At 35.3% G+C, this 13174-nt stretch overlaps 1 protein-coding gene across 2 annotated transcripts in view; it reads right to left on the bottom strand.

Annotated features, from left to right (window-relative positions):
* Positions 1-10611, bottom strand: part of ALDH1A1 (aldehyde dehydrogenase 1 family, member A1) — a 34987-nt gene extending 24376 nt beyond the window's left edge. The window contains exons 1-2 of one of the 2 annotated variants that reach the window (XM_009696490.1): positions 10444-10611; positions 1796-1900 (exon numbers count right to left, since the gene is read on the bottom strand). In XM_009696490.1, the coding sequence (XP_009694792.1) occupies positions 1796-1900; positions 10444-10533 (195 nt within the window). In that variant the 5' untranslated portion in view covers positions 10534-10611. Of the gene's footprint in view, positions 1-1795; positions 1901-2001; positions 2011-10443 lie in introns of those variants that run through there. The other variant, XM_009696491.1, reaches the window with a different exon arrangement.
* Between the last annotated feature and the right edge of the window lie 2563 nt (positions 10612-13174).

Raw genomic sequence — 13174 nt, 5'->3', positions numbered from 1 at the left:
AGGCCAACCTGATTTGCAATGTAATTTTGTCTTTAAACACTGAACAGTAAAGAGTTAGAAGTAGCATTTAAGATCAAAAACATGTATGATTCTAGCAGAATATGATTCAGAAGTTAACAGCATGCTTATGAAATTCTTTGGCTGAGGACAGAAAGAGCCTGAAATAAACGCAGTGACTCTGAGTGCTATATACAGGTAACTGGGACTAAAGAAAAGCAAGAACAAGGTGTTTGAAAAACTCCTGATTAAACATAAGAAATTATCAAAACCTAGATTCATGCAGATTTTCTCAGCCATCTTTGTCTAACAAAAAGTTTAAAATGTGTCTTCACTATGACCTTCTTGATAATATGTGGTCACTATTGCTCATGTGCTAGACAAAGCATTTGAGTCAAAGTTTATTAGGACATTCATGATGAAATTACAGAACAGATTAACTAAGATTCTGTGAGCACAGGATGATGAATGAACTGGATTTCTATGTATTTCTCAAAAGAGTATTTCATTTCAGTGTGAATCTTTGTACAGTAAATTAAAATATTCTGAAAGAGATTGTGCTTATTATGTTGGCAGTAAAGTTTTGGTGAACTTATAACACAGATAAACAGCTTATAAATTTTATAGTAGTTGTCATGGATAAAAATGTATTTAATGGACATTTTGCTGCTATGTTTAAAACATACTTGTTATATAAATTATTGTAGATACACATATTGCTTGACTAAAATGAGCATCAGATGTCATTTTGTGAAAAATGTGAGAAAATTTTCTCATTTTTGCATGTAAATGTTGACTTTGAAGGGGAAAGTATAGAAAATGAAATAAGTATTTGCAAGAACCAAAACAGTAATTATAAAACCAATTTTATATTCAGTCATAGTCATAACTTTTTCTATACCTGTGAACTGGAAATAGAACGTTCATGTCTCATACTTGCTTTCTCATAGTTTGTAAAAAAATTCCTTTAGTTGTCGGTTTTAAAACTGTTTAAGCAACATTGTCTGTTCTATTTAAAAAACTATCCCCTCTACTTGTTAACTTACATTTAAATTACGTGGTAGCACTAATTAAATCCTTTTCAGTGGATAAATGCATAAGAAAAATACAGAGCTGCTTATTTAAGGGCTTAGGTTTTCATAATATGTTTGATTGCATGACAACTATCTGTAATTTTCCACTAAGAAACCTCATAAACATAAAAAATAATTGTTTGTTTGTAAGTGTCAACAATCTTTTAAGTCCTTTACTTAAATTCATCAATTCAGCATGCTGTAAGGAAATGAGTTTTGGTGGAATTAGTGTCTATTTGATAGGTTACATTCAGTCTTTTTTAAAACTATGTTCCAGTACATTTTTCACAAAACCAGATATTTGAAGGGGCATTATTGAGAAGACGTATTCATAGCTACAAATGGTGATGGTAATGATCATACTCATAGAGTTTGTGTGCAAAATTACAAAAAAAAACCCAAAAAATTATTAGATGTCATGATCAAAGATAGCAAAAAGAATCAATATTAATAACAAAAAAAAATTAACAAAAAATATTTCTTCAGCACTTTTCCCATATGAAAAAATCCTAAGAGTAAAGTGTTTTTTCAACATCTGTTTACAAACAAAATTAAGGCTTAGCATAAAAACTAAGAATTATATTTGCAGAAGAAAGTATATGAGATGAAGTAGGTACATCTCTGAGGTAGTGTTTTACATCAACACAGGTGGACGCTTGCCTTGCTGCTTTTAAGACACAGAAAGAACTTAAATCTAGGGTTAAAAGCAAGAAAGAAAACCCTACCTTGTCACCTTCTTCAACCTCACAGATTTTCTCTTCATTTGCAGGGTTTAATACTTCAAATTTTTTACCACTGACCGAATCATGCCACTCATTGTTTATAAATATCTGCAGAGGAAAAAATAGTGCAACATGTTAGTAACATATATATAGCTTTTGTCTGTTATCTCTTTGGGGGAATAAATCTATCTTTCATAGTTTAGGCCTGCCTGATTGAAAGGTACCTGAATTAAAAATGGAATAGCTGTTTCTACATCATTCTGAAGAGATGAGTAATCACATATGCACTTAATCCGGAACAGTTTTTTAAAATTAACATCCTTTGTAGAGCCAAACTTTCTCTCTTCCATGATATTTTCACTTTGACTCATACCATAAAAAAAAACTGTTACAAAGCAGTCCTTCCTCTCTCAAACTGAAGTCTGTGATGTTCAAGGGAGCTACAGTTCTAATGACCTAAGTAATACTACCTGGGTTTCTTACGCTCACAGAGTTGGTAATGATGCAGGGCTTTTCTGCTACATGCCTCAACAGAAGTAAACCCAATCCTTGGGTTTAGTATATATAATACATGCAGTGTCTTGGAGAACACTATGTTATTTAGCTTTGCTTTGATTTCTCTTCACTCCCTCCTGTCAGAAAAAGAAAATCCCAACAAAAAATAATAAAGTCAAGACTAAAAAAACCCATCACAGTCAATTGAATGAAACAAAAAAAGAACCATTTAAACAGAGTAAAAAGCAAGCAAGTATTTTTCTCTATCTTCACGTTACAGGACAAAAATAATTAGAGATTAGGGAGGGGCTTTTTTATTTTTCGCCAAAATAGTTTGGGTTTGTGGATTGGTGCCTCATTGAATGTGTTCTAATCAAGATTAAAAAGTAGAAACACAGTGCTCTTAATCTGTTACAGAAAAAGCAGAATACATTCCATTAAATAAAAATAGTAATCATGAATCGAAAGGAAATGACTGATGTATTTGCCAAAAGTACACTGTTAGCAACCTTAGAGAAAACCTAGGCTGTCCTTGCTGTTGGTGCATTTCACAGAGACACCCTCTTAAAAACACACTTAGCAGCACATACTGGGAGAAAAGTGCGCTCTCATATACAGTTGTTGCCTTGAAAAACAGTTGGATTGCTTTATTGACGAAATCACAAACATCTATTTCTTTAATTGGTGTTTTTCTGCGTGTCTTAATCTTTCAAGGAAAGGAGGATTAGCCTTGCAGACTGAACCAGCACATACCAAAATGTTTACACTGACAAAGTTAAGTGTCCAGGAGCTGACAATGAGGGGAATTTCAAGCATGGCTTAGGGGCAGAAGATGACTGCGATGTTCACCTACACTTACAATGCTGTACACCTCAGTAAGTCCTAGATGAAAATATACGGGAAACTGGCACTTCTGATCATAGTTTTCAAGGTTAGTTCCTACTCCTTTACAAACACCATTAGCAGGATCTCAATGTGTATGTTTCCACATCACAATACTGTTATTTCCCAGGGATTATACTATGGGTGTCAGAAGTGGGGTTGTGCTATATTACCGCACCCAGCATGTGAATGTAGTCATACCAACATGCAGCAAATGTGGGTACTGACAGTGTACGTGCCCTCATTGCTTGGCAGGGTTACAGCTCATGGTCATGTGTATGAGGGGCTCTTTTCTCTTCCCTCCCTGTCTGAAGTTTCTCTGCAAAACACCAGGAATTCAGACCTCTCTGGGTTTGGTCTTCAGCACAAGCTGCAATTCCTGCTTTTGAAGGGTGAAGCTACTTGCCTTGTATGACTTCATGCTTTGACGAAATGATCCTTGGGTAACCGTTTTAGCTGTCATTGCTTTATAATTAGTAAGACTGTCTTCTGTTCAAGATGATCCTAACCATTTGATGTTATTCATTATTTATTCAGTAATTTCTATTAATATCCTGATTACCTCCAATTTAATGGTTACAGCTACCAAACGTTTTGTCACTCTGATATTGATGACACTTCTCTGACTCCCATTCAGCCTCTAGACATAAAATGCAAACATACTGCTACAAGTCTGACTATTACTGCCAATGTCTGACTATTATTGTTTGGACTGCAAGAGATATTACAGCAAACTAATATTATTTATGTCCATTTTGATAGTTGTTCATACTTCATTCCAATTCTGAGGATCTCTGTTATGTCTCTACACTGATTTCCCTCAGTAGACACTACCACTCTTGATTTTCTATCCTCCCAGACATCGTCTAACCCCTTTTACTAATCTATTGCCTTCATGTGGAACATCCATATTCCTGGAAAACCAGGCCAACACGCATTGCTCTTTTAACTGTTTTATCCTGACTTTCACCTGACAGGGACTGGAAAAAAAATCTAACATTAAAACCAAGAAATAAGCTAAAATTGTGCTTTCCTCAATCTTGCTAGAATATTCTGTGTTTTTATTTAATATCTTTCTATTTCAAACTTTTCATAGAATACCAAATATAGAACTGGCAATTAAGAAGCACAAAAGAACAACAATTGCACGGAAGGTGGCCTGCAGTAAAGTTCATCATAACAGCTTACCTAGCAGCAATGAAATTGATACCCAAGTTCATTTAACAAATGTTAGGAACTGAGTCCTTACTCGAAGATCAAACTTTTATACTGACTGAAAGCACATTGTGTACGGAATTTACAAATACCATCAGCTCTTGATTGCAACATTGCTGGTGCACTTAGAGTGAGATCTAAACAAAGCGAGATGGGTATTGTTGTTTCACATATTGAACTTTGATCTGTACCTTTTGTGGTATAATAATCCCAGAAGTTCATACCTAGACCCTTTTGTATGGGAATAAGTAATTGGCAAAGGTACTGTTACAGCTGAAAGAATAATTAAATGTTCGAAATTCTTATGAAGTTTAAATGACATCAGCGTCATACAAGAATACTTTCTGCAAAGACAGGACAAAATTGTAACCATGTCTGCTTTACTTTTAATTTTGTTGTCTGTTTGGTATGGCACTTTCCTTCTCTTTCAAGCTCTGGTGTCCTAGTTTCAGTTGTGCTGTATATCCCTTAAAACTATTTCCAAAGAGGATTTCAGAGGTGAGCAGTCCTGTCTAGGTTTTTAATTACTGAATATTAAGACTATTGACTAAATCTGTAGAAATTAGTCTGCCTTTCTATAAAAACAAACAAAAGCCCAAACAAACAAGGAAATAAACCACTGCAATTGTTCCTGAAAAAGCAGTATTTTTCAATTGTTGAGGGAAAATATGGCACCATACACACTATTCTAGAGGTAAATGTTGGTTTTTAAGAGGTGTACTTTATATAAATATTAAAATAACTATAACATTTCTGACTTTTCTCTTCTGTCATATTAAAGATGACACAAAATTAATTGATTCAGCAATTTCTAAGTGACAGAGAATAAACCAATCTACTACGTACATGCTCCAATTTAGTTGCAATTACTGAGAATTTATATGATATTACACAGCTGTGAAAATTTGGAGGACAAGCAGAGTGAAGGCTAAGGAGCTCTGGGTGAAATTTGAGGTACTGTTCTCCATTCACAAATGCAAAATAGGGCCTGGGCCTTACCCATAGGTGCATGGGATCTGTGCTACCCTAGAGCCTGCCATCTCTGAGACTGCTGGTAAAATTGTCAAAGTGGGTTAACTTTTTATTTATGACTCTGTAGGTTAGCCTTAAAACAGTATGTTTCATAATGTATACAGTCCAATGTTAACAGCACCTGTCATCCTGTCTCTAACCATCTCTGCAATCTCTGGGTTTGCGTCAGTGCTGAAATGGGATTGGCACCTCAAGTTTGGTAATAACTATCAAGATCAAAAAATTATCTCTAAATGGATATGGTAACAATTTGCTATTAATACGTTCCTGTTTGTTTCCGCTTCCTTCTGTGTGGGCATCATAAACAGGATGTCCTTGCTGCATCTGACCCTCAGGACGGAACAGCAAACTCCTGATTTAACAAAAGTTGTCAGGGAAATAAATATGTAAGTCGCTTGAAATTTCAGATATGTGATGAAGTTGATTATAGGAATATCCACAGAAAATTCTGACTGTTGTGAGAGGGCAAAGACAGCAGTTAGATGGTTAATAGAAAAAAAGCCATCTTTAGTAACTAGCTACATTGCCAAGAAAAGAGACAAAGTAAAAGGTAAATATTAACATAAGACTGCTATGATGTTACAGTATGCCAAATTCATATCTGTCTGTGAAAGGAATAATAGCAAAACATACCATTTTTGGAAGTTTTTAAAGTATTTGTTTAAATAGTACATTTATTGCACCAACCAATATCACCCATAATATTAGTTTAGAATATATTTCTTGTTAATGTTTCTAATACCATTCCCATTTAAAACATAACTTCATTATATTAAATATATACACAACATTTTATCAGGGTTGTATAAATCAAACTATCCAGATGTCTTTCATAAGCTAGATAGCAGGCTTGCATATGCAGGTATGAAAGACAGGAAAGAGAAGGAAAAAGCCAAAACTCTCCATGTAAGCAGTGTTACACACAATGCAAGCAGCTGCAATTATAAATGTTCATGCAGCCATGCTCATTTAATGCTGTGGAGGATGTATCGCAAATGAAGAGGATGTGGATGTCAAAATTCAGGCAACATTGAAGTACCAGCAAACAGCAGCCTCTGGTAACTCCTTTGTCTTACTGAAAAAAAAAACATTTGGGATCATCTTGCAATAGGCTACAGTGTTTTGTCTGTCAGTCAGAACTCCATTGGCAGCTTATATTTTTTTGTGCTGGTTTGCCAGACATAAATGCAAAAGACCTACCCATTTGTGGTATGTGCTGAGCAGGGGGTTGTCTGTGATGACTGACTATGGCCCATGAGGTTTAGGGCTGTAAATTTATTTTGCAAGGATTTAGAAATTTTGTTGCATGCATTTTATAACTGTTACTTCACTAGTATTTTTAGGAGAGAAGGTGCTTTTTATTTTAATAATCCAAAGAACCAATGACTTTCAGTCTTCTTTGCACTAGAACTGGAAATACACGTTTCTTGTAGAAGAGACTGTACACTACTAAAGCTCGATATTTAAAATAGAGCCCAGGTAACAGGCTATTGCAGTCAAAAACCTTCTGACTGGTTTTATTTCCCAGTATCAGAGTACAATAAAATCTTGATTCTCTGAAATGATTGATTCTAGTTCAGATAATCTGATACCATTCACCTTTTGGGGTTGAAGTTACCTGCAAGACTATTTCTGTCATTGTCTAGACAGTTGTTTGGTCACTCAAATGACCTGAGCAGAGAATGCAATAGAAGACCTGCTCTTTGCCTTTCTTTGTTATCCAAGTGTTTTTTTTTTCCTTCAGTCCTTGAGTATTTTGAAAGGACCATGAGTTTATTTTATAAAGTATCTGCAAGATGCGAAGTGCCATATCAGTGTCTGTGCTGCACATGCAAAGGAAGTATTTGACTCTGGACAGCTTTGTCTCAGATGGACCACACCATAGCCCTGCTGACATAGATTTTAGGGCCTCTACATTAGGTGTCATCACATTATGAAACAAAACTTCTTGCTGTATCTTCCTTAGAATAAGGATCTCCTTTTCCAATTTACTAGTCCCCAAATATGGCACAGAGTCTCACCGTATTCTTTAAGCAATACAGTTAAAATATGTGAAACTATTTAAGGAACTACTAAAGACTAAAATTGTAAGCTTTAAACAAATATATCAATATAGAATGCCTGCTGTGAAATCTCTTTTTTTCTCCAGGTTTTTTCCTTACAAGAAGTTGGTGGTTGGCTAATATTTCATGCAACTTCTTTTTTCCCCTCAGAATTTTTTGTTATTATTGATGCAGGAATTACATTTTACTGATACAATGAACTAATGATCAGAGAGCATACTCTTTCTATTCATGATTTATTTAAACATTTTGATTTGTCAGTTAGTGGTTTTGTATCTACAAAGTCAACTGTTCTTAAAAAGGGTTTGTTTCTACAGTACCTTTATAGCTGACTACCTTTCTCCAGATATTCTAATGAATTTTTTTGTGGTTTTACCCCTCATCCTTTTTTGTGAAGTTAGTGATTTCAGCATATGTGATACTTAGCTACAGTTTTTCTTCACTCAGAGTGGCTTACCCTTCCACACTTTCTGATACCCCATGTGCAGCTTAGCGAGAGAATGTGTTGCCGTTTTCTCCCCTTAATGTAATTTGACAACCTAATAATTAACTAATCCAAGTTTCTCTGATTAAAGGAGTACCACAGGGCTTAGTGTATGTGAAAGCACCATGACAGAAATAATTTGTGAAACAATCATTGTCTAATTCCTCAGTATTGACTAAGTAAAATATTTACTAGTACATGAGCTACCAACACTCATTCAGTTCACTGGAGTATCTTTAAAGGAGATTCAGATATGAAACCAATTCAAGATTACTTTGTGGTTCAACATCAAAGCCAATTTAACTATTTAAAATGCATTCAATTTAATTCTTGAAAATTGAATTCGCTGAAGAGTGCTTAGTTTTATGCTGTATGTGAAAGGCATACTCTGAAAGGTACCTATACCAACCTATAGATCCATAGACATACGGAAATACCTAGTTAAATGATCTCTGTAAAGGGCCCAAAATGGTCCCTGTCATAGAAAATAAAATACAGAGAGTGTTAAGCAAGAAGAAAGTCCTTGGAACATCTGCAGATCTTTCTTCAGATCCTTGTTGATGTTGGCTGTTGATATCATACCATGGCAGAAAAGGTAAAAATTGAGTTTCCAGAACTGGGTGATCTGCTGATGTTCAAGGTGCTTCGAACAGAAAGATTCATATGTCAGCAGTAGTTAGTGGTTTCCTCATCTTGATCCTTCCAACATAACTCGTTCAAAAAATAATCCCACACCACACATTCTAACTTGTATAGGATAGGAGAGGAACAGGATGGGTCAAGAGTGGAAAGGTTTTATTAAATTGTGGGATGACTGCTGGATATGGGATTACATTTCTGTTATCCCATCTCCCTGTCCCTCAACACACTGTTGTGGCTTTCAGACAAGCCTGTGTGGTATTTGAAGAGAGGAGGAAAGCATTGCAAAAGTCAAACTTCCACAGGGATGTGTTGGATTTGATCACTTGTAGGTATAGACACTCGCAAACAAGCCCATTGCATTTCTGCACAGTTACACACTATATGCAGTTTTTAAGGAAATGGTATCTACTGTCAAGGCAAAAGAAATACTCATTTGCCATGTGACATTCTCATCAACTGCACACTATAGGTATTTCAAGTGTGCTAGCTGTCTTGTGGTTGTTTTTCATATTAATGGAACAGACTTTTGCTAACTAAATCTTTTAGTAGAAATGTTTACAGGAATTTACGTCTTGCATATTCAGTTTCATCAGATTTCTGAGCTGGCATTTTGCTCATATTATTGTTGTTTTCTTTTGGGAAAATAAAAAATCAAACAAATAGCACTGTGGTTTCTAGAACACCACTGTGACCTAGGTACTGAAGTATTTTCTTTGAATTAAGCTTTTTTCTTTTTCTGAGACAGGAAGAGCAGTAGAGAGCTATCACATGACAGAACTACATAGCTTTCATAGTCTGTTAAATATTTACAAAGTAAGGTCCAGTGTGATTTATTCAAGACAGACATGCATTGAATTCTGCTTAGGCTTTTTAGATAAAAAAAAGGGGTTGAATGGAATTCAAAAGGACTAATCTAGATGATCGCTGAACACCTTGCTTTTGGTAAAGAAAATAAGCAGTGATTCTAGAAAATGAATTTTTTTTTCCATTACAATGGTAATGAGAAAAAAAAAAGATCAGTAACTGAGGAGTCCCCAAAGAGAAGAGATCCTTTCTGATCAATTCTTCCACCTGCATGTTTCAGAGGGCAGAGTTTCAATATTTTCTGACAACAGTTTGTTCAAAGTTCTTGCAGATATCTGTGAACTATGTTATAAAACAGCCGAAGAGTCTTTTCAAGCTGGGAACATGAGTCTGGATTCAGACTTTCTTTATCTGTATATTTCTAACTGCGTATTGAAAGAATTTGCTATTACAAAATGTTTATGGTAATATTGAGTAATTAATGATGGTAGATGTTATCTGTTTTGTTGATAGTTACTTGTTTAAGCCGAAAGAGAGATTCATTATCTCTAAGAAAAATATGTGAGTGGAATGAATTTTATTTTAGTTTCATTTTCACACATCTCTTTTCAACATAAGCTTATTTGGTACAACAATTTTAATCTGATTGTAATATGATGCAATATGCTAACATTTTAATTTGTACTTGCTGTTCTGAAAAATAATGTAGTAACAGAAACTTTTCCTTTTTTTCTCCATTTATGCTTTCTGAGAAACTTATCACAGCAGAAAGTTAGTTTCAGAAGAAAAACAGCACCCACCCCAAATGAAACATGAAATTATTCTATCACACTTGCACACTTCCTGAAATACTTAGGTTAAAAGGATCGCTGAACATTAACTGCCGATATGTACAGTATCAGAAACAGATCAGAATAAACATTTTAAGCATGCATTTACAGTTACTTCCACAGTTCATATAAGATCAAATTGAGCACATCCTACTGTCTGAGCTGAATGCATAAGAAATGTTAAGAAATGCAAATGCTACTAACCTTGGTGTACTTAATTTTTAGATCTCTGAGTGGTTCTGGCAGTACTGGCAAAACTGGAGCAGGACTGCTGTCTGAACCTTGCTTCTTCATATTTTCAGTTGAGGAGTTTGAGGACGTCCCTGGAACACAGGTGAAACGAGGTATAAGGGAAGTGCAGTGATTTTTGTCCTGACTGAGCTCTTAGCTTTATTTGTGCTTTTTTATCTGTACCAGCTATGGTATATTTGCATACAGGAATATGATTGGATGAAAGAATTCATTGCAAACAGAAAATGACACTACTTATTTTTAAGACCAAAAGCAGTAGCCTTTTCACTGAGATGAGACCTCGATGAAGCAAACGCTGCTGAAACAATCTGCTTAGCCAGACACTAAAAATTTCTTACTGGGAAATACAGCTTAAGGTCTCCTTGTCTTACCTGTAAAACTGCTTTCCCTCAGCAGGCAGATCCTCAGATTTTAAGTGAAGTTCTTCACGTACCTGAAGGCAGCGCTGAAGGTAAAGACAGACTTCTTCACTCTGGAAACAAACTAAGTCCTTCTCACTGAAGAGTTGGTGAATAATTCCCAGAGCTGGAAAGCATTCACTGAGAAACAAGCCACCTTAGGTTGTGCTTTAATATGTTCACAGTACATTATAATTCCTCTAATTAATACCTGCTTTGTAGATCACAGAGATAAGAGATGACTATGATAACACAAAATTCTTTATAGGTTTTTCAAGCAATGTGAAGGTAGGAAAAAATTGACTGATACTGAAAAAATACTCTATGGATAGAGCCAAGTAAAGTCTTGCTTTTTTCCAGACAGCACCACAATTTTAAGGACAAAATTTTTACTACATTGCCCTTTGGAAAATCTGAGTTTGTGCCTTTCAAAACAAAATTATTTAACAGACAGGAATTTTCTATCCAGGGTGGAACACACTGGTACATATGTGTCCACTTCTGATTATTCAATGAGAAGCGTATCTGTACTACTCACAAACCATTTTATAAAGTACAAGAAGCTCCTTCCTTCATTAAGTCCTACCTTTTCTGATGAATTAGATCACAGAACAAACTGGGACTGAATTAGAACTTGTTTTTATATGCTAAGCTTTTGGTATATGAACAGTGGATTTGTGACATAGAAATAGAGAGAAATAATTTTATTGCTTTCATTGAGACTACACAGATGCTTGAAAAACTCACTGAGCTCAGTTAATTCATGTATCAGGCGACATCTAAACCATCTAGCAATGAAGGCTTTGTTGCTTTTAACTGAGGGATGATATAGGGCGTATCATGAGATTAATCTTACAATGCATTAATTACACATAACATACTTTCTGAATTAAAGAACATGCTATAATTATCATTGATGACCTTGTGTTTGGACATATGGTTGGAGCAAGAGTTTCTGGCCTTTAGAAAAGTCCAAGTAGTTGGCTGGCTCAAGATATCCCAAGGTAAAATGATATATTTGAAAGTTTTGTGAACAGCACTTTCAGACCTTAACATTTTGGGTTACAGTATTTGACTGCCTTAGAGAATGTCTTTGAGTCTCATGAAAAAAGACAATATCTAAATACAGTTTGTTCACTTTTATTTGGAATATAGCTTTCCAGTGCTATCCTCACATAGCAAATTTTTGTGGTTTTCCTTTTTTTTTTTTTTTTAAATTTCCATGTAATTTTCTGGTTTAGACACTAAAGTCTACTCTAATAATCTTCCTGCCACCCATTTCTCCATTAATCCACAAAGAGTTTGTCTCTAGTTAATTTGCCTGCTAATTGCTCAGATTTGCCTAACTTAGAGTCTAACTGGAGCTGTAGGACAGAGATCAGTGGAGTTGTCTGGTTTCAAGCAAAGCGAAAAGTCTTTCTCCCAAGCAGGAGTGGTCTAAATATGTTTTCATATTTAGGTACCATTGCATTCATGAATTATTTTTTTTTTAATGATTAAGTTAGAAGTGAATTATGATAACTTCTTTGGAATGATAGCATTTTTCCTCTTCCTGTATCTATAAGGACAGCATGAAATCTGCTTAGACAGGCTTTAGAGGTACTACCCTGGGTGAAAAGTTCCAACTTTTCAAAACATGCTGATAATCATTGCTTTATTTTCCACACCATTCATCCATTTAACGCATGCTTTACCCTCTTTTTTCCTTTCTGTTTCCCTCTTTCACTCTTGGATTGTACGAATCACCTTCACTACCACGCTTCCTGTGAGTCCTTTCTTTTCTCTCTAAACCTTGTGTATTGTTAAAAAAGTCTCATCTCTTAAAAAGATTACTCGCTACCTTGAGCAATCTGCTTGTCCTATCTTGGGGCTTTATCTGCTGAGATTTGCTCCAAGCATTACCATTAATGTCAACAATTCCTTTAACTTCTCTGTGTTCTTATATCTGTGAATGCCTGACTCCCCTCCCTTTTCCCAGGAAATTCTAACTACTGCTTAGGGTAGCTGTTCATGACCACCCCAGTCATCTCCCATCTGATAACTTTCCCACTCACTTCCAATCTAGGATTCCTTTTACCCTAGTGTAGAAATTATTTCCTTTTCCTCACATCCTGTGTTACTGTTTATTACAACTTTGTGCTATTTTCGTTCTGCGACTTTTTTCCCCCAACCTGCGTCACTACTATTATGCATTTCACCTAGATAAAGATATGCACTTCAAGCACTATAACTTTAGCGGATTGTACTATTGTTTCAAATAGTGGATTATACCACACTTGGATATT

Source organism: Cariama cristata, unplaced genomic scaffold (assembly GCF_000690535.1).
Source record: "Cariama cristata isolate BGI_N322 unplaced genomic scaffold, ASM69053v1 scaffold13363, whole genome shotgun sequence".
NCBI classification, from domain to species: Eukaryota; Metazoa; Chordata; class Aves; order Cariamiformes; family Cariamidae; genus Cariama; species Cariama cristata.
The sequence above is the reverse complement of the archived record's forward strand: the minus strand, read 5'-3'. Positions and strand labels throughout refer to the sequence as shown.